Raw genomic sequence first — 28000 nt, 5'->3', positions numbered from 1 at the left:
AAACGAGAGTTTGTTTGAATGAACAATAACAACAGCAAAAACTCACCCTGATAACAACAAGTAGAGTCATACAAACCGGTTTCGTTCAATCCTGTGAACTTTACAGATGTAGAAGACATTTCTTTATGTTATGGAATACTGGCGGTGTTTATGTTTTTTATCGGACCGTATCCGTTAGCTGTGGAAGTTAACGCTGCACTCTGTCAGCTAGCAACTGAAGCAAAACAGCTCATGAATGTTATATTGCAGCTAAGACGCTTTCATTGGTTATATTCCTAAAGTTATACCGCAAACATAAGCGATTCCTTGATTTATACACTCTCTGTGCACTTTATTAGGAACACCTGTACACCTACTTATTCATGCGATTATCTAATCAGCCAATCACGTGGCAGCAGTGCAATGCATAAAATTATGCAGATGCAGGTCAGGAGCTTCAGGTAATGTTCACATCAACCATCAGAATGAGGGGGGGGAATGTGATCTCAGTGATTTCAACTGTGCCATTATTGTTGGTGCCAGAAGGGCTGGTTTGAGTATTTCTGTAACTGCTGTTCTTCTGGGATTTTCACACACACAACAGTCTCTAGAATTTACACAGAATGGTGTCAGAAACATCTAGTGAGTGACAGTTCTGTGGACGGAAAGGCCATGTTGAAGAGGGAGGTCAACAGAGAATGGCCAGACTGGTTCGATCTGACAGAAAGGCTACAGTAACCCAGATAACCACTCTGCACAATTGTAGTGAGCAGAATAGCTTTTCAGAATGCACAACACTTCAAACCTTGAGGTGGATGGGCTAAAACCATAGGAGACCATGTCGGTCACTTTATTAGTTCCTTAGTGTTCCTAGTAAAGTGCTCAGTGAGTGTATTTGAATGTCTGCAATATGCCTATTTTCTAATTGCATTTGTGATTTTCTTGGTGCATGTTTCAGCTAGCAAAACTTGGCGAAGGGGTTTGACAATCTTTTCTGTCTTCCTCTCTAGGTCTTTTTATTTATATTTGGTCATTGGCATTTTGGCTGAATGAGGCAAAACAGAAATGGCATCACCACATACGCTTCAGCCTGTCCTGAAGATGAAGGTTGACGAGCTCTTCCTCTTTTGGTTGAGTGAGCCGAGCACTCAGGCGATGCTGAAAGACTACCTGAACAAAATCAAGAATGGAGAAGAAATAGAATTGAGTCAGGGGGATTTCAAGAGCAGGAACGCTCTGGTGTTAACAGAAAACAACAACAACAATTCATCAAAGATTTATGCGACAGAGAAACCAAATGCGGCCCTTGGCACCTTGTGCAGCCCCCTATCAGCCATGCTGCAATCTGTGAGTGGCAGCAATAACAGAGCGGGACTAAATGCGAGGGTCCTGCGACGCTCCGTCAGCATTAAGAAGGTAAAGCACCTGTGGTCAGCACTTTATTCAGAACTGAAGTTCTGTCACCTTGCATCTTGATTCTTCTATACATTCCAGATCGTTGAAAATAAATGCGCTTACATATTTGGGGAATTCCATCATTCCTCTCATACATCGGCTAAACGTTGAACTAATCACTAAACAATATAACTAATTGGAGAATTAAATGTGTTAGCACTTTCGTTTTTTGTACTGCATGCATTCATACTGGCATTTACTACACCACTTGTTTGCTTGGCCTTCAGACATTATTTACAGTAGCGCCATCTTTGATTTTTGACGGGAATGAAAACAAGACTTTGAGGGATAGACTTGCCGTCTCTTCAATGACATGTACTGTATAAAGCTATCAAAAAGCTCCTAGATCACATCTAATTTTCCAAAACCGATGTTGTCTGAGGTTTGTTGTATGCTGAAATTTCTTGAAAATATATGTTTTCAATGTTTCGACAGCAGAACGATCCAAAAACACTTTAAACAACTGTACAACCCTTTGAAGAGGTACGTCAATCCCTCTCAGTCTTCTTGTCCTTCCCGTCAAAAATCAAAGATTCCGCTGCTGTGAATAAGGTCTTATGCTGAAGTATTCGTCACAGACACTACAAGCATTTCATGTAGTAAGAAAGCCATCACCCAAACACAATATAATATAAAAACTGCTCACTTAAAGTGATTATGTAGTGTATATATGGCCTGTTTTTGGTACATTCAGGGTTTTTTAACCTCAGCAGCTGGATCTATGAAGGTCCTACACAGGACATCAGTTTCATTAACAGCTGGTCATCAGTTTAACACATATAGAGAGTTGTACTCCTTTAACCGGGTTTGCCACAAGAGGATGCTGAATGGCTTTTGCTGCTTGTGGTCAGTGCACAGATTGTTCCTGCTCTGGTCAGATGAGCTTTGTGAACTTTGCATGTCTTTTGTGTAAAGAAATACTGTTCATGAGACGTGAGAATCTCAATGATGTCAATCCCTTGAATGGTAATGACTCTGTCATCACATACTGTCCAGCAATGCCAGTGGGTTTTGCTGCTGAGATTTCAATGGCTCTTGAGCCTATTAATTGGATTATTCAGGGATATCTTTAATTGAAGCGATTTCCCCCATAAAGCTTCCTGCTGTCAGTACCAAATCGATGTGTCATTTCAATGAGGCATCTCTCGTTGGCCCAGTCGGAGGAAGCTGGTATCAAGATGTAAAGGTGTGCAGTTTTCTTCATTTTGCTGTAAGGTAGTGGTGTGCAGGGAAAAAGATCAAGTCAACCACATTTTCCTTGGTCTCCATTTTACTTTCAGTCCCTCATCCAATGAATGCAGATCTAATTTTGTTCAAATTTTGAGGGAAGATTGCCATTTAAATCTAAAGACCAGAAACGGAACAGAACGCAGCATAACTTGAATTTCCCATATCTTCAAAGATTACACATAATGATTCATTTTCAAGAAAGACATCTGTTTGCAGTGAATCTTAATCGTGAGTAGGGACATTATCTGACCGGTGTGATTCCTTATTGTAAAATGCTAAGAGATTTGGCAGATGTGTGGAGGCTTTGATTTCTATGTCCATTTATTCTCAGAGGATGAAACAACTGTTGGATGTTTTATATTTTCTGGCATGGAAAAATCAGCATGTGCCCACAACTTGTCACAATGTATTAAAGCGATTCTGATCCCTTATGCTCTATTTTGAGAGGCCTAAAAAAATCCAGAATACAAATACATTCTTCAAAGTATTAGTTAAAAATTCAATTAACGTCACAGTGATGCTGCTCTGGACAACTGGTCCAGCTTTAACACAGGACACTGATAAAGATAGCCTTGTTTCCCCTGTGTAGGAATTAACTACTGAGAATTTGGCTTACACTTCATAGGCAGTTTGCATATTTGTCTAAGGTGTAATACAGTATTCATAAACTCAAAGTCTGTTAATTGTCAGAATAATTGTGTGTTGTTGGGCATGCCTGACTGGCTCCTGGTTGCAAGGTCAGAGGCCACACGTTACATGGAGAAATAAAGGCTAACTGCTGACTTAAATGCTTTTGCCTATGCATGTTAATGTTCTACCTAACATAACAGAGCTACGTAGGATATATTGGGAACTGTACATGTTGTTTATTGCCTACTTTGTGAGATGTTTCCTGTTTATGTATTTAAATGTTACCTAGTGAAAATGTCGTCGTCTTGCTAATTCAACCAAACCTTGTCTCTGTTAGCCTTAGCCTGCTATTGATATTTAGCTCGGTGGTAGCTTGGTGGAAAAAGACGCTGGCTACCACCCCTGGAGTTCGCTAGTTCAAATCCCAGGGTGTGCTGAGTAACTCCAACCAGGCCTCCTAAGCAACCAAATTGGCCCGGTTGCTAGGTAGGGTAGAGTCACATGGGGTAACCTCCTCATGGTCGCTATAATGTGGCTTGTTCTCGGTGGGGCGCGTGGTGAGTTGAGCACGGATGCCGCGGTGGATGGCGTGAAGCCTCCATACGCACTATGTCTTGACAAGCCACGTGATAAGATGCGCAGGTTGATGTTCTCAGACGCGGAGGCAACTGAGATTCATCATCCGCCACCCGGATTGAGGCGAATCACTACGCGACCACGAGGACTTAAAAAAGGGCACTGGTAATTGGGCATTCCAAATTGGGTGAAAAAAATAAATAAAAAATAACAATCTTCAGTGCATCACTGAAAACCAAAAACTGTTTGTGTGTTTTGTGCTCTGTGAACACATTTGTGCCTTGGGGTGTTATTTTGTGAGAGATTGAAGGAAAATCCCCAGCAGTTAATTTTAATAATATTTTGCCCTCAGCTGTGCAGGCGTTTAGCTTTTATTCGAAGGTTTAGTGAGACTTTAGTTAGCTGTTTCTAACTCCTGCATAGCCTGCCATCAAAATCATTCAAATAGTGTTTTCATTTTTCTCCCCTCCATCACTTGAATACAAATATGTCTGTTAGCGCACCCCACTTTTGCCTTGCTGGTCAGTCTCTCTTCAACCAGTTGACACTACTGACTGGACACTAAGCTTTGTTTGGTAATTGGCACTGTTGGCACGAACAGCTGCCACCTCTTGTTCAGACAAATCTTTCCCTCGTTCTGTTAGTACCAACTCTTTCTGACAGTGGAAAGTTGTTTTTACAAATGGCACAAACACTAAGCAAGATGGAGGGGAAAGTACTGTTAAGGTAAAACTTTCTGAGAAGTCCACATAACAAACAAAAAAAAAAATGACAAGTTCATCAGCAAATTTACTTTGGCCCTTTTGTTCATATTTATTTATTTATTAATTTTGCTCATCAGTCTTTAATAGACTGATGAGCAAGGACAACAACAGCAGTTAGTGAGAAAATTGGGCTTATCAAATGTGTGCAGTGTTTTGCCATTGGACGACAACAGGAACTGCATTTCTACTGGAATGAGTGGAAGAATGTGGACCCGATGATCTGTCATCTAAAAATACATGTTTAAGCCAGGCAGGGCTTTATTTTTGTACCTGTTTGTTTGTTATATGCTCTGGCTCCAAGCCTTCAGTGCATATTCGCTCACTTTTATGGCAGACCAGTTGTCACTAAAGTCTGCATCTGTTAATCAAATTAGTTAAAAAAAAAAAAAAAAAGAGTTTTCAGATGCACAATGCCCAACCTGAGAGCCTGAGTGTCTTTGGATCACCACAGTTAGATGGAATTGATGTAATTGCTGTCAGTCTGGAAGTGGATTAAAGATATATTTGTTTCTTGGGGTTGCAGAAGCAGAGCATGTTATGTCTTTTAATAGTCCTCGACTGCTTCAGCCATCATGCTTTGAATTCAATACTTCCATGCTGTGCTACTGACTTAGACTTGTCATCTATAATAAGACTCAGAATGGCTGGAAGCTGTAGCCTTGGAAAGCAAAATAAACAAAGCCCATAGGTGGTAATGCATGTTTTAGTTTTTTCCACCTCTCAAGCAGGGCCATTCAGACTTCATGGTCTGCAGCTTTTGCAGATCGTAGAGTAAAACACTGCAATACAATATTTGGATTTGACATCTTTGGTGTGCTTACTGTGGATGTGAATTCTGCTGATCTATCATCAGTATAATGTTCTGAAGCACTAAGCACTGAGATTGATTGAAGGTGAAGTGTGTAATATTTGTGTCACTAGTGTCACCAAATGGAATTGCAAACAGGATTACTGTTTTCAAACAGGTTTCCTGAACACTCCTCGTCTTCCATTGAATGATCAAACAGGCAGTCCCTCCCCAAACTCACGTCATTGGTGTTTACCAGTGGGGAACTCAGAAATCGGATATGAGCCATTACTCACCCTTGGCTGTTGGTTTTGTGAAATTAATTAATAATTTGTAAAATACCATGCTGATGTATTCACTTATGCTAATTCTCAGGTTCAACTGGAAAAAAGAGCTCTTCCCGTTCATTTTGTATTTCTTGTAGTTTGGCTTCTTTCTTTTGTTTGCAACTTGAATGTGTGACATATCATAATTTAGGGATGTGCAAAACTACCAATTTTCATAATTGACTAGTCGGCTGGATGTTTGACTAGTCTGAGTTAAGGATAATAATTAGGCTCCGATATGGTCACGTGACCCCGATCAGATATGTTTCAGTGGGAAATGCGGACGCTAAATGCAGCAATTCAGCATGGTAACTAACGGATATTCAACAAAAATATAGGATAAATAACTATAACATCTTATTGCACAAAACTATCAAAATTTTGTTTTTTAAATTTAATTTTCAATGCAAAATCACTAAAGCAAGAATATTCACCAATCACTCAGCCCGGGGGTTACTGATGTAATTGGATATTGCAATATATATCATGAAGGAGGGAACAAAACAAATGTATTCACACACATGATGTTGTAGGTTCTACTGGTTGTTTAGATCAGTGTTACTATCAGAAATAATTAATAATTATTTAGTTATTAAGTAATATTTAAATTAAATAATAGAATCTACAGTGCATCCAGAAAGTATTCACAGCGCTTCACTTTGTCCACATTTTATGTTACAGCCTTATTCCAAAATGGATTAAATTCATTATTTTCCTTAAAATTCTACAAACAATACCCCATAATGACAACGTGAAAGAATTTGTTTGAAATCTTTGCAAATTTATTAAAAATAAAAAATGAAAAAAAATCACATGTACATAAGTATTCACAGCCTTTGCCATGACACTCCAAATTGAGCTCAGGTGCATCCTGTTTCCACTGATCATCCTTGAGATGTTTCTGCAACTTGATTGGAGTCCACCTGTGGTAAATTCAGTTGATTGGACATGATTTGGAAAGGCACACACCTGTCTATATAAGGTCCCACAGTTAACGGTGCATGTCAGAGCACAAACCAAGCCATGAAGTCCAAGGAATTGTCTGTAGACCTCCGAGACAGGATTGTATCGAGGCACAGATCTGGGGAAGGGTACAGAAAAAGTTCTGCAGCATTGAAGGTCCCAATGAGCACAGTGGCCTCCATCCGTAAATGGAAGAAGTTTGGAACCACCAGGACTCTTCCTAGAGCTGGCCGCCCGGCCAAACTGAGCGATCGGGGGAGAAGGGCCTTAGTCAGGGAGGTGACCAAGAACCCGATGGTCACTCTGACAGAGCTCCAGCGTTTCTCTGTGGAGAGAGGAGAACCTTCCAGAAGAACAACCATCTCTGCAGCACTCCACCAATCAGGCCTGTATGGTTGAGTGGCCAGACGGAAGCCACTCCTCAGTAAAAGGCACATGACAGTCCGCCTGGAGTTTTCCAAAAGGCACCTGAAGGACTCTCAGACCATGAGAAACAAAATTCTCTGGTCTGATGAAACAAAGATTGAACTCTTTGGCCTGAATGGCAAGCATCATGTCTGGAGGAAACCAGGCACTGCTCATCACCTGGCCAATACCATCCCTACAGTGAAGCGTGGTGGCAGCAGCATGCTGTGGGGATGTTTTTCAGCAGCAGGAACTGGGAGACTAGTCAGGATCGAGGGAAAGATGAATGCAGCAATGTACAAAGACATCCTTGATGAAATTCTGCTCCAGAGCGCTCTGGACCTCAGACTGGGGCGAAGGTTCATCTTCCGACAGGACAACGACCCTAAGCACACAGCCAAGATAACAAAGGAGTGGCTCCGGGACAACTCTGTGAATGTCCTTGAGTGGCCCAGCCAGAGCCCAGACTTGAACACGATTGAACATCTCTGTAGAGATCTGAAAATGGCTGTGCACCGACACTCCCCATCCAATCTGATGGAGCTTGAGAGGTCCTGCAAAGAAGAATGGGAGAAACTGCCCAAAAATATGTGTGCCAAGCTTGTAGCATCATACTCAAAAAGACTTGAGGCTCTAATTGGTGCCAAAGGTGCTTCGACAAAGTATTGAGCAAAGGCTGTGAATACTTATGTACATGTGAGTTTTTCGTTTTTTATTTTTAATACATTTGCAAAGATTTCAAACAAACTTCTTTCACGTTGTCATTATGGGGTATTGTTTGTAGAATTTTGAGGAAAATAAAGAATTTAATCCATTTTGGAATAAGGCTGTAACATAACAAAATGTGGAAAAAGTGAAGCGCTGTGAAAACTTTCCGGATGCACTGTAACTCATTAAAGCCTCACACGGGGCACCAATTATTATTATTTAGGTTCTACTGGTTGTTTAGATCAGTGTTACTATCAGAAATAATTAATAATTATTTCTTTAGTTATTAATATTTAAATTAAATAATAGAATCTAACTCATTAAAACCTCATACGGGGCACCAGTAAATGTAGTTTGCTACTTTCAGAAGCTGGTTTGGTTATTAGCAATAATTATCAAAGATAATTATTAAAATCAATAGAACATTGATTTGAATCAATGTTAGCTCTTTTAATCCTTCACATCAACAATCAAAGATAACCATCAAATTCAATAGAATATTAATTATCAAAGATAATCATTAATTATTAAAATCAATGGAACATTGATTAGAATAAACACTAGCTTATTGATCCTTCAAATTCAACAATCATCAAAGATAATTATCAAAATCAATAGAATATTAATAAGGATTAATATTGCCGGGGCACCACCCTGGAATCAGGGACTAATAACCTGATAGTATAACAGTCTCAATATTAGATTGTTTTCTTAGGAAAAATCGACATCCGAAGAATATCGAACTTAAAAAAAAAACAAAAAAAAAAAAAACAATGAAGGCTTGAATCCGAGCACTGACATCCCCTGTCAGCATTTGACACAGGTGAATGCAAAACAAACCAAAACACTTCTCTTTGAAATATAACAAAGTTTATTTATGCAGTAATATCAATTAATAATCAATACAATGCAGTCAATAAACTTCTGACTTACAACTACAAACTAAACAGTGACATGATTAGATATGGTAACCAAAATAATCCTATAACACATGAGAGGAAGGTGTGTGTGTGTGTGTGTGTAAGGAGGGATGCGCACAAAATGGCGGACGTGACTCTTGTGGAGAGTACATCACGCGAGATTTCCGGCCAGCGAATGTGGGCGGAGAGAAGCCGGTCAATGGTGTCTGCCCGTTTACCGCGTGTCTCCGCTTGTACGATAACTTAGAGACAAAGCTGAGCTTTATCACGAAGTTATCTAATAGCCAAAATGTCTGTGAGGGGTCGCGCGTGTGTGTGGTTAGTACAAGAGAGAGAAAGAATAAATTGGCGGCACCAAAGCCAGTTTCGTGATCATGGGAGAGAAAGCAGCTGTTAGTTTATCACTCAGAGACGCAGTGGACAGCTTGTAAACCGTCCTGCGATCTTTGGTTCTTTAATGGATAAACTCAGTTTGCTGGTTTCGCCTGCGATGGTGGAAATACACAACAGTCCGATGTGTTTGGACTACAACACAGCAGATCTCATTCGTGATAACAGTACATTACAGTAATACTTTGAGTATTATTAGCAGCAATGAGCGGACTCGGCAGTCTGTAAACTGTACAAGCAATAACCTTGATACACACTATAATATTCTATCTCTGCCCAGACGTAAACCTCTTACTTGAATCGTATGAGAACACAGACGAATGTGTGTTCATCCGTCCTTAAACTCCGACTCGGTTCCTCGAGGCTCGGGTGATGACGAGAGGCCGTTTCCTCGCTCTGTCGGCGGGCTGTATGGCTGCTTATTCTCGGCGGGCTTGCGGAGAAATCGACGACGTCGACTTGATTGAAGACGGAAGAGAAATCTTTTCACTTCTGCAGGCAAACGGATGAAGATGCGGATTGCTCGGCGGTCTCCTTCGGATCCGTTAGAGTGTTCGGTGGAACACAGAGTAATCTCAACTCGTCCAGCAAGATGGAGATTGTATGGCCAGAGTTTCAAATCGGACGTTACTTCCTTGTGCCACGAGGCTACACCTGAGAGCAGCGATGAGCTGCGTCTACACACGGCGAGCAAAGTAGCTGGAAGCAAATCCCGGAAGCATCTCGGAGGTATTTCTACTCCTGATGATGTCATGGTTGAGGGGCGTTCTGTCGTGTGCCTCATCCAATAGGAGTTGAGAGTTCGATCCTTTAGTGAGCAAGGCTTCATGGGATTTGTTGTCTCTTTTGAACTCCCTTTGTTTGATTTTGGCGTGGTTTTTATCAGTAAGATTTATGATGGAGTGTGTGGGCCTCAGTTAGGTTTTACGACTGTGTTAGGCCTGCCTTTGTCTTGTATCTGAATACATGAGGCCCAACAATGTATTTTCCCGGACAATGAAATATGCGACTGGTAGAGAATGCACAGATGAAGTAGGTTAGTTTCCAAAGAGATGATGCCCTTCATAACTGTTGTAAAGCCATTTCAAAAAGTTGAACAACATGCATTTTAATTGCACTTAATTTTTTTTCCAGTTTCATTTGAATTTTTATTTAAAATAAATAAATAAAATAAAGTTCAAAGTTTGTAATCAAGGTGTCTTGCTTTGTGTTGGCATTGTGAAGCATAAAAGAGACGAAACTTCTTGCAGAAGGTTTTACTGTGCTGACTATTATTCAGTTTTAAACACAGCAAGCTATAATCATGCATAAACGCTCTACAAGAAATTTCTCTTAATTTGAGAATTGCGTCTTCCAATAAAACCACCACCACTAAAATTATTGTTTGTAGTTAACCCCACAAATCGACTAGTCAGTTGTTGGACTCGATTAGTCGACCACCGTGGCACACCCCTAGTCCTAAAAAATAATGCTCAACTCTGATGTAGGAGCATTTCCTGGTGCACTTGAAGGCAGCATGAATCAGCATTAATCATCCTGACCAGCCTGAAAAATTAAAGGTATAGTTCACGCAAAAATTATAATTCACTCATCATTTAGGCTACTCACCCTTATGCTGTCTCAAACTCGTATGACTTTCATTGTAGTGAATAAGGAGTTACATTTTTGGTCTGTTTCTTATACAAAACCGATCGTATCGCTTCAGAAGATATGAATTAAACCACTCGAGTCATATGGATTACCTTTTATGCTGTTTTTATGTCATTCTTGGATCCCATTGACTTATGGAAAAATTCACATTATATCTCCCATCAAAATATCTTCATTTTTGGTCTGCAGAAGAAAGTCAAATGAGTTTGAGACAAAGTGCCCGCTCACTTGTGCCATCTGCAGCGAAAGCCATTCACACATCTTCCCAAAGTAAGATATGCCTCTATGATCATTCGTTTGTCTCTATTTTGCCCATTATTACTCCTTTTATTCACCCATCTTTGGAGTAGTATCAGTGTCATCATGAATTACAATAACATTGTGTAATCGGCGCATATTATGGCCGTGTATAGCGTGTTAGCGCATTAGCATCATGAATTCAGAATGTAAACGAGACAAATTAAACATCTTCTACTAATGTATATATATATAGTGTTACTTTAGATCATCGAGTGGTTAAAACAACTTCTTTTACTGACCTCATGTGAATTCTCAAAGAATGAGGCATAAAGTCATTGATAACACAATTTAATGACACATTAGTTTAGGTTTTACATGTAGCGTCCTCATATTTAAATGTATTTCTAAACACCTCCCACAGTGGTGTGGCAGGTGTCTGAATGTCGCAAACAGTATACCGTTGCTCGGCTGTTTAGAACTTTTTTTTAAAAACAAACAACAATGTTTTGAAAGCTCCAGTGTTTACAATTTTCAGGGAAATCAGCCAATGAATGGCTTACTTGTAGTTGATTCTGCATACTACACTGGGATCAGAGCAAGTATTTTAACGTCCAAAAAATTACAGTAGTCGCCTTAATTCAGTGTTATTCCACTTTTAACCAGTGTTCTTGGTATTATAGTATATTTTTATATATTATAGTGTTTTTAATATATCAAACATAGAAAAGGTACTTCTATAGAATAGCCTGGGCATTATGTGATCCAGGAAAGAGAATATGAGGCCTAAGTGCTTATGCTGTGGGAAACAAACGGTGCACTCAGCTGTAGCAAACACAATGGTACAATGCATTTTTAAGGTACTGAGAAACACAGCCAATAGTTAAAGATTACCACAGCCAATGGTCAAAGTTACTGTATTATGCTTAAACTGTTATATTCTATTTACTCAAAGTATATTTTCATAAATGAATTTGAAAGGTTATTTTTTTTTAAATGGACAAAAAGCCAGATTTCCACCATTAAAAAGAAATCAGGGAGTCTGTGAAATAATGGTGGCGGACGACACCCATTGACTGTAAAAAATAATAAGAGGGGTGTGTGTGTATGAGGTAATTCAATATAACAAACTGTATAAAAATGAGAGTCTGGACTGAGAGAGTCAGATGGACAGCTGGCCTTCTCGGGTTTGTTAATTGCTCAATAAACTGTAACCTTTGACACCTGGAACTTCTGACTTCGAGAGTTTTCTTACTGAGAGGGAAAAGAGACTTCAATATTCCATGACAGTATCCACTCTCTCTAGAATATAGAACCACAGAGGTCCAAGAGATCAGCTTTGTGTCTTTACATAACTGTGGAATGCACTCTGAAAAGGGCAGATCCACACACCCTCATACTTTCACCCTCCCACCTCCACCGCTCTCACACAAACACCCTCATCCTATCTCCCCAGTCGATAGGACTATGTGACCTCTGCTAGCCACTATTGGATGTATGGAGCAACGGGCAGGGCTGTGATTCGGCTACAGCACTTTTAAGAGGAGCAACTGCCGTTCACCACTGAGGGAACTGGTGCTCTGATAAAGGAGTGTCCCGTGGCGGGACAGTCACGAAGCAAGATAATCCTGACCCCGGCGTGCGTACTGTCCATCGCACTGGCTCCATTATCGAGCAGCAGCATGAGAATGAAGGAGATCTCTTTACGTCAAGACCCTGACCTGAGGAAGGAGCTGGCACTGCTGGCCCGTGGCTGTGATTTTGTGCTCCCCTCTCGCTTCAAGAAGAGGCTCAAAGCCTTCCGGCAAGGACAGGCAGGTTTCTTTAAATATTCTGTGTGAAGCAACCAGAGCACTCTTGTTTGCTCATTGCAGGCTGTAACGCTCAGTGGGAATGCGTTGTGATGTTGGCGTTCTTTAGTTGTGTGAATATAGCCATGGCATTGAGCTAAGCTGTCCTTTTGAGTGCACTGAACAACTGTGCCGTTTTTTTTTTTTAACTCACTGAGAGGCTATGGGATTATCAGGCGTTTTATGAGCATCCAAATGTTTTAAGATTGAGCAGGAGGCTCTGTCAGGCCTATGCTGGAGGTGATGATGGCCATTTCCATTTAAAGACATGGCTGATATTGGTTGCAGAAGGCAAGATTAAATGCACTCATCCTTCACACTGGCTTACACCAAGCAGAATCCCTGTACTCCACATCAAAAATAATTTTTCCAACTGCACGTCCAAATTAGGTCCTACAAGGTTTTGTATTTAAAAACAAGGTGTGACTTTCAAAAATTGACGCCTCTCCATTACTGAAAAGCAGTTGTTTATAACCTGCAAAATTAAACATCATGTTTATGCTAATCTATCACAAGAGACTGAAGCAAACAGTCAGGATTACTACCTAACACTCAAACCTATATGAAGTAGGGATGGGCATTTTGAGTAATTTTGTAGTTGAGTACTCTAACACAAAACACGAGTAATAGATTACTTGAAATTTAGAATTTAAGTTCAACCTTTGAACCTGTTTTTCTTATGAAAAAATTAGCTCTATGCATAAACTACATCTAGTTTCAAGAAAAAATGTACTCTCGCATCTAGAAACACATTCTAAGTCTTCTAAAGCGATACAATCACATCAAATGTTTTTTTTTTTTTGTGTGTGTGAACTTATTTCTTTAACAGCGTCATGCATCCACTGTGCCAATCAATAAAGGCAAGAGAAGAGAGGAGAGAAGCAGTTTCATTATTGTCCACGATATGCAAAAGCACAATGGAAAATTAAATTTTAATATTCAAGTGTTTTTACTAGTCGAATATTTAAAGCTGAATGAGTACTCGATTAACCGATTACTCATGCATGTCCCTAATATAAAGTAAACCATTTATAAAGTAAATATAAATGTATATTTATAAAGTAAAAGTGGAGTGTAAACCATTGTAAATATATAGTATACACTATCATTTTTCTCCTTGGTTCCTTGTTGAATTTTCAAGATATGCCTGCTCTCCGGAAATGAAATGGTAGTACAGACAGAGAAAGTTAAGGTAATTAAAGCCTATATGTTCATGTTTTTGTCTAATACTGAATAGCTAGGTGGGTCTTGTTTAGTGTAATTTTGCTTATTCCATAGAGTGGGCTCTGAATTTTGTTTTCTCGATGTGGAAGTTTTAGGGGAACAAGATCTTCACAGCTGCAGCCTGACACTCAAATAGTTGAGGTTTTAAGTTACTGTGGGAAACTGAGCTTTTGGAAAATCAGGAATTAAGAGGAATTTAACAACAAGTGTTTACAAAACATTTGGGCATGGGGACTGTTTGGGTTAGAGATTTATTTCTGTTCTACCAAGTTAATGTATTCCCAACAGTTATGTTTACAATTCTGAACCTGCAATCCATCACAAGTTATCAACTGTCAAACCGATTGTTCAAAATGGTACTATTCCCGGCATGCTTGCAAAGCAATTGATACAAAAGGTAAGCACTGGTTTACACTCAGCAGAGAGATTTCCTTTTTTCAACATCTGTTTTGACCCATTCAAAAGTCATATATCAGGACCCTTACTATTATAGAAATATGTGCTCATTAGAGCTGTAAAGGAGGCCTGTATTGGCCAAACCCTTGTCCTTAAGTCCTTCATGTCATGATTTAAATTTTGTTTTACACCCGCAGGCAACGTGTCTTAATTAAGCTATCACTCTGAAATGCTGATTAAGCTTCAATATTTGGCGCAACTACACATTTTTCCCACGTAGTGCTGGCTAATATGAACTGGATGAGTCTCATGGATAACTGTTATTTCTGTCTGTTTTAGGAGGCACAAGCTAAGAAAGAGGAGCCCATTACACCAGCCTTGAGTGAAAGCATTCCAAAGTTCTACTACCCGCGAGGACAACCCCAGGCCAATATCAACATTGACAATCTCATTTCCAAGATAGAAAAAATATTTTCTCAATTTCCTGATGAAAGAGTCACTATTAACGACATGGGGCTAGTCGCCAAGGTAAGTCTGGTTTGAAACGTCCTGCCTTTACCCGCCCAGCAAATTGTTCATTTGCGTAATTAACTTGTAACTGTTTATACGTTTGAGGGTTTTACTTTTCCTGTAGCCAGTGGGAAAATATTACCACTGTTTATATGTTGAATTAGTTATCCTGAAGAGAGCCTGGCTAGGTGAGCGACTTAAGTAGCCACACATTCTCCTAAAGACGAGATTCAGAATTTTAAACCATTTTTATATATAAACATAATCATTGCTAATTTAGCCCCGTTTATAGTTCCTACAGCACATGTGAAAGATGCAGTCAAAATATCCAACCACTTGGCAGAAAACTCTTGATTATGCTGAATTGCTCTTTTGTTTTTGTTGTAGTGCTTGCATTTTCTTTCTTTTTCCATTCTTTTAAAGGGGTCCTGTCATGTAAGAATTATAATTTTCTGTGATTTTTTTAAAAATGAGACTTTTAATATTGAAATTTACTATAAAAGGGTACTGGATAGATACTACATTTCTAAACACCAAAAGAATGAAGGATAACAAACTTTGTTGTAAGAGTTTGCAAAACCTTGTGATTTTCTGGGTGTGTAGCACCTGCTGCTCTGCATGTCCTTCAGAATCATCACTACATTAGAAACGAGTGGCTGATTATTTTAGTCCAACCTTAATTTAAGTGGAAGATTTTGAGCCACCAAATGAAATTAATTTTTAAATGACCTTTGTTGACACTTTGAGGATGCAATAATGCTATCTCTGTGTATCTCTTGTCCATTTACAGGCCTGCGAGTGCCCACTCTATTGGAAAGCTCCATTGTTCCATGCTGCCGGAGGAGACAGGAGGGGATATGTTTCCGTTCATAAGTGTGTGGCAATGTGGAGAAAGTAAGATAATAGTTCTCTTCACAGTGGCCTCTCGCATTAATATCAGCACTGGTCAATGGTTACTAATGGTACATTTTAACAAGTGTGTGAATGGGAGTGCTTTTATAAAGAGCTGAAGTTCAGTGGGTTCTGAGTGTACAATATTAGTGGTACAAATATTTTTGACCATGATACTGTTCAGGTTTATTTTAGGTGTCCCTGCAGAGCTTTGTGATTTTGAGTGGCTCTCTTGGATCTACTCATTCCTTTTAAAGGATTAGTGAATCAAAAATAAATTCTGTCATCATTTGCTTATCCTTATGTAATTTCAAACCCATATTTTTTGCTATCTTCCATGGAACACAAAGACATTTTCGCTTTAGAAGACTTTCAATATAGTGCATAAGGCATATGAACTACTTTCATAATGCTTTTGTTTTCATTTTTGAAGCTCGCAAAATTAGAGGTCGACCGATATATCGGTTTTACCGATTAAGCGGTGCTAATAGATCGCTTATTTGCAAAAAATCAACACCAATTGTATTATTTTAATGATTATTATTTTTCCTCTGTGGCCAAAACCTTTTATCTGGTGAATATATAGGCTATACAAAAAAAGGTGAATATTTACATATAAAGCATTGTAATGGAGCCAAGACTCTGTCACCATCACTGTTTAGGGGCTAATTGACGATTATTAATTTAAAATGTTATTTAAAACAAAAGGCATAAATGACAATTGATAAGCGATCGATGATTATGTACTGTTGATGATGATCTACTGTTGATTAATTACTCATATAGTATTTATAAGCCCATAGGACAATGTTTACTTTACATATTGTAATACATTGTAGATGATTGGAAGAGTGCATGTTTTGTTTCCCTTTTATGTTTTTTTAAACTGGAAGCACATTTATTTCAAAATAAGAGTCCCTGGTGTATTTTGGGCTTATTTATAATTAAAAGTCCTGCGTTTTGCACCAAATGTACATTTTGTTCTGGTTATTATTGGGATTTTGGTTGTACAACCAACATACATTACGATACTTTACTTAATCTTCAGTCCCATTCATTGCACATTGTACATTATTAAAAATGTCTCCTTTTGTGCTCCACGTAAGAAAGTAATCATGTGGGTGAGTAAATAGTGACAGAATTTTCATTTTTGAGTGAACCGTTCCTTTTAAGTCATTATTCCTCCATCATTTTAGGTCAGAAATGGCTGAGCGTGAATTTTGAGGCTTCATTTGTAGATTCCATTCATCTGAAGCCACATATTTAAAATGAAAGGTTTTGGAGAGCATATTGTTCTTTTGAAAGGGTGAGAGAAAGAGACTGAAACCATGTGTTTCCAACCCACAGAGTGCTTCAGACCTGTCATGATGATGCATCCAAATTTTTTCACCTTCTTGCCAAGCCTGGCTGCAATTATTTGGAACAAGAAGACTTCATTCCATTCCTGCAGGTACAGAGTGCTTGAATATAGACCCACCACTGTGAACACAGACACGCCCCCACACGCACGGGTCAAAACACTGCACTGCATTGATGATTTCAGCATGTATTATTTTTTTCTCGTTTGCTGTTGTTGTTGTTGTTGTTGTTTTGTACTTGGAGAATTCCAAATGTGATTTATAAAGGTTATTGTGGACTGCACTGATTCTTTAAGTCCTCTTAAAGGGATGGTTCCCCAAAAAATTAAAATTCTGTCATTATTTCTCAGCCTCATATTGTTCCAAACCCATATGACTTTTTTTATTCTGTGGAACACAAAAGGAGATTTTAGAATGACAGCCTGTCACCATTCACTTTCATTGTATTGACAAGATGCCATGAATGAGTATTGTGACTGAGAATAACATGCTGCCTAACATCTTTTGTGTTCCATGGAAGAAAGTTTACAGGTTTAGAACAACATGAGGGTGAGTAAATGATGACAGAATTTTCCTTTTAAGCTAACTATCCCTTTAAGGGAGGTGGGAGTTGCCAAGGCCCTGATGGACATGTCATTGATATTCACACCGCCCGGGAAGCAGTTGCAAAGTAGAGGAAATGCATTCTGGCATCCACACTTTAATTTGTATTGTGTAGCTTTAGCAATTGCTTTGACTGTTTTGATGAATGAAAAAAGTATTGCTATAGAGTAGATTGTGCTGTCCCCGCCTGCTCCTTTACAGCAGTGATTTATGTGTTTTTTTTCTATTGTTTAATTTCACATGGGAAAGGTTCAAAGAAACCCGCACCTCCCCAAAATAAGTTGCTGTGATTTTATTGCCTTTTGCATATCAATATTTGACTGTGAAATACACATGAATAAAATTACTCTGCATGTGACACACAAAAATACACTAGAATGAGGCCAAATGTATGCAGACTGGTGAGACATGAGCTAAAGACTGAGCTTGGGCTTAAAATTGGCCCTTTGTTCTACAGTTTAATGTGTTTAACATTTCCACACATCTTGTACCAACACTTTAACCTCAGCAAGTGGACAGACTGAAATGATTTTCTTTCTCTGTAATCTAATCCAGAGCCTATTAGAGTACAAACAGGTTTAACATTTATTTATTATTCATTCTGACTTTGATTTTATATTGGTGTGTGAATCATTTTTATCATTGTTTTTTGAAAGGATGTGGTGGACTCTCATACAGGTCTGGCATTTCTAAAGGAGGCTTCAGGCTTTCAATTACACTACATTACCACAGTAAGGACTACTTCCAGTTAGGCATTTGTTCTTTTATTTTTGTGTTTGCATGGATTTGCACCATTTACTGAGACTTCATATAACATGAACAAGGTATAATAGAAGTGGTTTTTAGGTTGTTGTTTTATTTGGAACAGTAAGACATACAAAGATGCAGATACAAAGACAATATTAAATGTTCAACATGTTTTCTGCCAACAGGTTGTCCAAAGGATATTTTATAATGTAAATCGCTCATGGACGGGGAAAATAACATGTTCAGAACTCAGGAGAAGTAGTTTTCTGCAGGTAAAGTTGCTAAAGTTAAGCATCACCAATACCTTAGGACTGTCACGATTATGAAATTTTGGCTGGCAATTAATTATTTACAATTGAATCCTTTTTTTTTTATGTCAGTGTAAATACAGTGTAAGCTTAATAGACATGCAACTTTAAGAAGTCATTTATTTACATTTGAACTTGGTAACATAAATGTGTGTACTTGGTTACTTGAATTCCTTTAAAGCTTAAGACTATTATTTCCCAAGATAAAATTACATTAATAGAATATTCTAAATATTAAGAGTCTCACACTGTTGTCTTTTAGAACCCATCTATCAGAGTTGTTTTTGTGAAAATGAAGTAAAACCAGAATGCTTTGTGTTAATGCAGATTTAAAGCCAACAGTGCTTGGAGCACCTCCTGTGCGCACGCATAACACACTACTGCTCCAGAAAGAGACTATTTTGACTAAATTGCATTTCTATACCCTAGTTACCATAGCCTTTCTGTCTGCTCGAACCAGTCTGGACATTCTCTGTTGACCTCTCATCAACAAGGCATTTCCATCCAAGAACTGCCACTCACTGGATGTTTTTTGTTTTTGGCACCATTCTGAGTTAACTCTAGAGACTGTTGTGTGTGAAAATCCCAGAAGATCAGCAGTTACAGAAATACTCAAACCAGCCTGTCTGGCACCAACAATCATGTCACGGTTGAAATCACTGAGATCATATTTTTCCCCATTCTGGAGGTTGATGTGAGCATTAACTGAAGCTCCTGACCCATATCTGCATGATTTTATGCATTGCACTGCTGCCACACGATTGGCTGATTAGATAATCGCATGAATAAGTAGGTGTAGAGGTGTTCCTTATAAAGTGCTCAGTAACTGTAATTGCGATTTGATCAAATAATCAGCACATAAGGCAGACCTACCTATTTCTTATGTCTAATAATGAAAATGTTTCCCAATAGAATGTGGCACTACTGGAAGAAGAGGAAGAGATTAACCACTTGACAGAGTTCTTCTCTTACGAACATTTCTATGTAATCTACTGTAAATTCTGGGAGCTTGACACAGATCATGACTTGTACATAGACCAGAGAGACCTGGCCCGACATAATGATCAAGGTACCCGTTCACCCTCTGTGCCCTTAAGACTGTCACACTCTTCTGACATGATGTTTAAATATTGGCTGCTTATTGCAGGGGGGTGAAGTATCACTCCCCTCCAGCAGCACTTTACGGCATATGTTTCTGTTTGGTGCATGATGAGTTTAGTAAATTGAATGAAGTGCAGTGAAGTTGTAACATCAATTTCCTCTAGCATGACGGAATGTCTGGCACTGTGATTATTACTTGTATCTCCTTTCAGGCAGGGTCAATAATCACTGTGTCTTTAAAATGGTCAAATATGGATGTTAAATCACAGTGTCTTGCTTTAGCAATTTACAAGATTTACAACCTTTTAAAAGTGAATAATTTTCTTGTTTAAGCTTGATTTGCTCCCTTTGACAGCCATATCCACCAGAATGATTGAGAGAATATTCTCAGGAGCTGTAACCAGGTAAGATCTTTCATTTTTCTTTTTTGTTCCCTCCTATTGTTTAAAGCATGTGTGTCATGCATCTTAGATTTTATGTGAGTGCTGCAGTTTATTTTACTGTGTTGCTCAGGGACAGGACGATTCATAAAGAGGGCAGATTGAGCTATGCTGACTTTGTATGGTTCCTCATATCTGAGGAGGACAAAAAAACTGAGACCAGGTAATTGATCAGTGATTTCTTGTATGTAATCAGTTGTTCCAGATGGTTTAATTTTTCTACAGCAGGCTTTTCAAAAAAATGAAAATTCTACTCATCATTTACTCACCCTAATGCCATCTTAGATGTGTATGACTTTCTTTCTTCTGCAGAACACAAAGATTTTTAGAAGAATATCTCAGCTCTCTATGTCCATACAATGCAAGTGTATGGTGATCAGGCCTTTGAATCTTCAAAAAGGAGATAAAGTCAGCATAAACGTAATCCATATGACTCCCGTGGTTTAATCAATGTTTTCTGACGTGATCCAGTTGGTTTTGGATGAGAACAAACCAAAATGTAACTCCTTTTTCAATGTACATTTTGCCATTTGCAGTCTCTAGGCATGATCGTGATGCACTTCCTAGTGCTTGACGCATGCGCAGAGCACAAGATGGCGCTATAGGAAGTGTAATCGAGTTTGGAATTATGATCGCTAAGGAGACTGCTGTCAAGATGTATAGTGAAAAAGGAGTTATATTTTGGTCTGTTCTCACCCAAAACCAACTGGATCGCTTCTGAAGACATTGATTAAACCACTGGAATCTTATGGATTACTTTGAAGCTCCAAAAAGCTGATAAAGTCAACATAAAAGGACTGATCCCCAGTCACTTGCATTGTATGGACAAACAGAGCTGAGATATTCTTCCAAAAATCTTCCTTTGTGTTCTGCAGAAGAAGGAAAGTCATACACATCTGGGATGGCATGAGGGTGAGTAAATGATGAGAGAATGTTTGGGTGAACTAACCCTTTAATAGTTGATGGGTACTGATGCTGCTTGTTTGCTGTCTAGCATAGAGTACTGGTTTCGCTGTATGGACCTGGATGGGGATGGTGTGCTATCCATGTATGAGCTTCAGTTCTTCTACCAGGAGCAGTGTCAGAAGCTGGAGACTATGGCCATTGAGTCACTGCCTTTTGAGGACTGCCTGTGCCAAATGTTAGACCTGGTTAAGCCAGAAATTCCAGGTCTCAACCTATGTTACATTATAAGTTTGCAAAACCATAATATCACTTGCAGCACCTTTACAAAATGCTCCAATTTTTCTCAGGAAAAATCGGCCTCAGGGACTTGAAGAGATGTAAACTTGCCCATATTTTCTTTGACACTTTTTTCAACATCGAGAAATACCTGAACCATGAACAAAGGGATTCCTTACTGGCTGCGAGGGTAATTATTAACTGATATATTTCAGTGGTTTTATTGTTATGAGCACTTGGATGATGTACTACTATTGATGGCTGCATGTGTAATTTTACAGGATGCTGAGATACTAGGACAAGAAATTTCTGACTGGGAGAGATATGCTGCAGAGGAGTATGATAACTTGGTGGCTGAGGAAACTGCCAACGAGCAGTACAACGATGGGTAAGACTGCATTTCTCACTCAACTTCAGATGCTACCAACCTCTATGGTGCATATCTAGACTTGCCCCTTCATCTAACTGGACTTCATGTGGTAGTTTTAACTATATCATCAATCCAGTTTTGTCATTTGCTGCAATAAAATCAATTATATCATGATGGTTTTAAGAAAAGCACAGACTTCTAATAGCAGGATGAGTAGAGTTTAAGCACACAGGTAAGACACTGTAGGGGCAGGGTTGAGGTTCCTGACAAGTTTTCCCCACTTCTTTTAATCATGTGTCATGGATCATAATCATGAGTTCCAACAAACTCCTTTCAGTATCCTCCTGAGACCCTGCATCCACATGCGTGGACATTACGTTTTGGCTTTGCTATAGGCTATGCATAATTTCATTTAACTTAAACCGACTGATTTCAGTTCAGGAGACCCTAGGCTAGTCCTATCACGATTATTAAATAACTGTCTGATCACGGTTATTTGCTCTAACCGCCATTTATTGTGCACTTTAAATTCCAGTCACATTTGAATGCCCAAATAAGGGAATTTTAAGCAAATATATAAATGCCATCAATGTTGCGTTTTTGTGTCATTCAGTTTAACTCTAAGCATCACTGAGCTGCACTGTGGATGTCAACCAGAGCAGCTCCTGTCCAGAAGAGCATCTGAAGCGTTTCTCAAGTGCGCTGAGGGGCGCTTCCACAGCAGAGGCTTGCGGCAAAATATAAACTTTGATAGTGAATGCAAAGCGCTCCAGTTTCACTGTAAATGAGCATGTAATGGCAAATGTTCCTGGTTATAATGGGTTCATACACACAGTGTTGATAACAGAGTGACACAGAGGATGAGACACAAGCTTACTTTATTTCTGTGGAGTGATAAGATGATGAAAGGAAATCTCAAAGGTTTTGCTATATGAGAAATAAGGGCTCGTGGGCAGTGTTGTAGTAATCGAGACCGGACTCGGCCAAGACCATATTTCCACTCCCTCTCTCCCGCAGACAGACACACGACCATGCCCCCATCACCACACAGAACTAGTGATGCCCGATTCATGAATAAATCATTCTATTGAGTCAGGTTTTTTTTTTTTCACGCGAATTGGCCAAACAGTTTAGCAAAAAGGTCTGAATCATTTGGCTATTCAGTCCGATTTGTTTGGACTGCTATCTCACTAAATAGCAGCAGTTTCTCACTTATTAAAACAGCATTGGGTTATTTTAGAAAACAACAAACTAATCTTTGGATAAAGTGGATATTTACCTACAGTCAACAAAAGACTGCTTTTTTGAGAGGTAACTTCCATTGGTGCTGTGACTTGTTAATTGAGGGCTGTTCAGGGGGCCTGGGTAGCTCAGCGAGTATTGACGCTGATTAACACCCCTGGAGTGGCGAGTTCGAATCCAGGGTGTGCTGAGTGACTCCAGCCAAGTCTCCTAAGCAACCAAATTGGCCCGGTTGCTAGGGAGGGTAGAGTCACATGGGGTAACCTCCTCGTCGTCGCGATGAGTGGTTCTCGCTCTCAGTTGGGCGCATGGTACATTGTGCGTGGATCGCGGACAATAGCATGAGCTTCCACATGCTGTGAGTCTCCGCGGTGTCATGCACAGTGAGCCACATGATAAGATGCATGGATTGACTGTCTCGGAAGTGGAGGCAACTGAGACTCCACCACCCGGATTGAGGGGAGTAACCATGCCACCACGAGAACCTAGTAAGTAGTGGGAATTGGGCATGCCAAATTGGGGAGAAAAGGGGATAAATAAAAAAAAAACAAATAGAGGGCTGTTCACACCAAATGCGTTGTTGTGTCCACCCATGCTGTTTTTCAGTTGTTTTTCTGTGTAAACATGCTAAACTGATGTTTTTGACCCTTGCATTACATATCGCTGTGTTTTTGGCGTCTCGTGCAGTAGCATCCTAATTTTTTATTTTAAGTACTTTTGTCAAGTTAAAAAGAACATCAATGTTAAAAACATGTCTCGAGACACCTGTGTTATACTTTTTTCCCTGATAGCACACGTACAACACCCAGCCATCTATTTGATGAGTGTGTTTACATCTGGAAGATGTCTAGTTTACGTTGTTTGCTCTTCTGCAATATGTCTATAAGACGTATGTCAATAAGTATGTCTCGGATGTCAATAAGACATTTTGCAAATTTCTTTGAGACGTTTATGATTTATAATGATTGGAAATCTGATCTTTTTAAGATGTTTAGCATATGTTAGATGCTTTCCAGATGAAAAGATCTAAAATAGACATCTCAGAGACGTACGTGTGCTATCTGGGTGCGTTGGTCTGAACGGTTTCTAGTCTTTTAGAATACTTCAGCCATTAGTTACATAAGTGTTACACATACTGAAGAAAATGTAAAAAATTCTTCTCTCTATGTCATCAGAATTGAATGGCTTCTAAAAAAAAATGTGAATGCACAGAATGTGCACTTTGAACCTTTAAGTTTTTCACCAACATTTTGTTAACATTGACATGTAGAGGGGGCCTGGGTAGCTCAGTGGTAAAAGACGCTGGCTACCACCCCTGGAGTTCGCTAGTTCGAATCCCAGGGCATGCTGAGTGACTCCAGCCAGGTCTCCTAAGCAACCAAATTGGCCCAGTTGCTAGGGAGGGTAGAGTCACATGGGGTAACCTCCTCGTGGTCGCTATAATGTGGTTCGTTCTCGGTGGGGCGCGTGGTGAGTTGAGCGTGGATGCCGCGGTGGGTGGCATGAAGCCTCCACACGCGCTATGTCTCCGTGGCAACACGTTCAACAAGCTACGTGATAAGATGCGCGGGTTGGTGGTCTCAGACGCGGAGGCAGCTGGGATTCGTCCTCCGCCACCCGGATTGAGGCTAATCACTACACGACCACGAAGACTTAAAAGCGCATTGGGCATTCCAAATTGGGTAAAAAAGGGGAAAAATCAAAAAGAAAAAAAAATTGACATGTCGTAATTGTAATACCAATTTGGATGTGTCATTTATTTCATTTTTATTCTCAGCTGGTAATACTGTTTATCAAACATAAGCTTAAGAAAATGATAAATGAGGGTTATTTGATATGCGCCTAGAATCAATAGTTCTTTAAATTATACCTTTAATGCATTCATTAAAAAACGCTTGTCTTAGACTCAGCCTTTACTGGTCTCGACTCGGACTCGGCCCTCTCCGGTCTTGGTCTTGACTCGTACTCGACCCTCTTCTGGTCTCGGTCTTGACTTGAGCTCGACCTACTCTGGTCTCGGACTGGACTTGTACTCGGATGAGCTGGTCTCGACTACAACACTGCTCGTGGGTTTAATCAAAGAGCATTAAAATAACATTTGAAAGTGAAGTATGGCAGAAATATTTTACTATTGCATAATATAAAATAATATTTCATAATGTAAATATAATAAATAAATATATATATATATATATATATATATATATATATATATATATATATATATATATATATATATATATATATATTGTTTTTAATGAGTGTCAAAATCAACAGTGTAAATGTAAAATTGACCAAAACTAAAGTAGACCAAAAAGAGCGACATATATTAAAGTATTTAGAAATATTTTAATATTTAAAACATTATTTTCATGTCATTCATATAGTTTTAAAGCCTTAAAAGGAAATCATATATCACTATTTTATTATTTGATTTCTATATTTGAGGTTAAATATGTAAAAAAGACTTGTGTATAAAGCTCAATTACATCTTAAGAAATATGACAATTTATATGACAATTAATCGTGAAAGCCCTAAAACAGACAATTAATTGTCATAATTACAATTATTTGTTTGACAATTAATCGTCTGCCAAATTTCATAATCGTGACAGCCCTGCTCTAGGCTGTCATTAAGGGTTAAACTTTCAGCGCACCATGTCATGTGACAAAACCACATGCTGCTGATCTCAGCTGAGTTTGTCTTTGGGAGAAATTGCAACAAAACTACATCTGGTGAGAAACCTAATTACTTTTTTGACTCAAACAGGTTTTAATGTAAAAACGTATATAAATTTATCACTAAACTGCACGCTGTTAAATACAATTACCATGTACGTGGACTATAGGCTAATTTTTCTTAAAATATCCTATATTATTTACTGTGCATTATCACATCAATGGGTTCATCCAAAAGCTGCAAAATGTTGCTTTTAGGCTGTATACAGAGTTGGGAAGAAGAAAAGTTGCATTTCAAACTGTTCTGAGACCAATGCATACAGACAGCACAGTGGAGGTTAAATCATTCCCTAATGAGCAAGGGAATGATTTAACATCCTATAGCTGTCTTATGCAGCCAAGTGCATCCACTCCAAACATCTGGTCAAATGTCCAGTTTCAGGCTGCAGATGATGTTTGGACCACTCAACATGTTTGGCAGACATTGGACAATGATAATCAGTACATAGATTCAGAATTTGTCATGAAAATTCTTATTTTAACATGGTTGGTAATGATTGGATGGTGCTGGCCATTACTTTACATCAGAAATTAGCATAAATAATTCTGATTCAATGTCTGTAACGTCTCAAAAACATGAACAAAAAATCTGACTTTCTTTAGCTTGGTATTATTTAAAATTTCACAACTTAGTCCCGCTGTCCACATATGTGGATATCAGTATTTAGGAAATACAGCATTTTTTTTATGTTTCTTAGGGGTTACTAGTTACAAATCAAAAAGGGGAATAGAAAATGCACATAGCAGTCACGCTCGGGTCTCAGGAGGGTATTATCAGAATAATTTTTTCCAACAATAAATCCATACCAATTTTGCCCTCCAGTCTTTTCTTGAACTTTTTCCTGAGTTGTTTCCTTTGTATTTTAGCATGTGTGGGCTCAGTTCCGTGCCATGATAATAACACAATTATGCTCACATTCCAGCTATGAAAATGCTCTAAAAGCTGTCGACCACCTTACATGTGCTTTTGACCTGCACAACGAGAAGAGACCTCTCTTTGAAATCCCCAACCCTCACTGTAACCTGGATTTGGATGAATATAAATACGAGGACGATTTCGAATGACATCCACCAACACTACACCACAAGTAACCAAAGAAAAGCCACCCTCTGGTAGTGTGTATAACGGGAAGTAGACAGAGCCTGCTCTTAAAGACTGGTACTGCCTGTTTTAGCCAGCCAAGTCTTTAGAGCACAAGGATGAACTGTCTCCCTGATGCTGGATGCCAAACAGTAAACCAGCATTCTGGCAAGACTCAGTAGGACGGGTTGAGCTAGCGGAGTATATCTGTTAGACTGACATCTGCGCACAGCCAGGTTTCTAAAACAAATATAGATGCTCTGTAGGTTTCATGTAGCTACACTGGAACCTAACCAGGACATTTCAAGTACACATGAAATATTGAATGTGCACTGTTATTTTTTTACACTTAGAATTGACTATTCAGACATTCCAGAGATAAACCGAAGTGATTTCAGATGTTCACCACCAGCTTGATTTCATGGATGGATTATTTCTCATGGAGCTCTTGTCTACATGCCTTATTTGAGGGTCACACTAAAATGGAATAATGCAGTAATCAGAGTCTGACATTTTACAGTGTCTGTGTGAGAGGTGTTTCTAAATTATAATGTATTTATATATATCATTGTACATATTTATGTTGTGCTTGCATCTTGTTTGTTCAAAACCTTTAGGCTTTGTCCAGCTAAATGTTTTCAACAAATCATGTTTATGTTTGTATAGAAGTGCTTCCTAACAATGTACTTTTTTCTTTGTAAAATATGAGCTGTTTTACATCTAAAGAGTTCAATAAAGTATTAAGATACATTATTCTTTCATAATTTAACACAAGATACAGTATAATCATCTATCATCAGAATCAAGAACAGCACGTTTTTTTTTTCTATCACAAAGTGTATACTGCATATTAATGTTTATGAATCAAAACAACTGAGTTAACTACAACCTCTGACAAGATTACAAATAAAAAGGCTTATTGTACCATCATTGACCAT

The 28000-nt window shown here is 38.9% G+C and overlaps 1 protein-coding gene across 3 annotated transcripts; it reads left to right on the top strand.

The window, feature by feature from the left end:
• Positions 1–27992, top strand: LOC127447503 (serine/threonine-protein phosphatase 2A regulatory subunit B'' subunit beta-like). Of its 3 annotated transcripts, XM_051709421.1 has the most exons (14): positions 1–440; positions 990–1395; positions 14830–15018; positions 15791–15894; positions 17239–17341; positions 18509–18583; positions 18785–18871; positions 19820–19976; positions 20364–20412; positions 20522–20611; positions 21443–21618; positions 21702–21820; positions 21912–22018; positions 26905–27992. In XM_051709421.1, the coding sequence occupies exons 2-14, from the start codon at positions 1045–1047 to the stop codon at positions 27044–27046; spliced, it is 1749 nt and encodes a 582-aa protein (XP_051565381.1). In that variant the 5' UTR covers positions 1–440; positions 990–1044; the 3' UTR covers positions 27047–27992. The 3 variants fall into 3 exon arrangements, with proteins under 3 accessions (XP_051565381.1, XP_051565380.1, XP_051565382.1); XM_051709420.1 differs by having other exon boundaries at positions 1–1395; XM_051709422.1 differs by lacking the exons at positions 1–440; positions 990–1395 and adding an exon at positions 12489–12834.
• Positions 27993–28000: the final 8 nt, after the last annotated feature.

This window comes from Myxocyprinus asiaticus, chromosome 10 (assembly GCF_019703515.2).
Source record: "Myxocyprinus asiaticus isolate MX2 ecotype Aquarium Trade chromosome 10, UBuf_Myxa_2, whole genome shotgun sequence".
NCBI classification, from domain to species: domain Eukaryota; kingdom Metazoa; phylum Chordata; class Actinopteri; order Cypriniformes; family Catostomidae; genus Myxocyprinus; species Myxocyprinus asiaticus.
This window is presented reverse-complemented; position numbering and strand designations above follow the sequence as displayed.

Coding starts and splice junctions, on each gene's coding strand:
- LOC127447503 (XM_051709421.1), top strand. CDS start 1,045: ATGGCATCACCACATACGCTTCAGCCTGTCCTGAAGATGAAGGTTGAC. Junction 20,413..20,521: donor TTCTCAGGAGCTGTAACCAG/GTAAGATCTTTC, acceptor TGTGTTGCTCAG/GGACAGGACGATTCATAAAG. Junction 22,019..26,904: donor AACGAGCAGTACAACGATGG/GTAAGACTGCAT, acceptor CTCACATTCCAG/CTATGAAAATGCTCTAAAAG.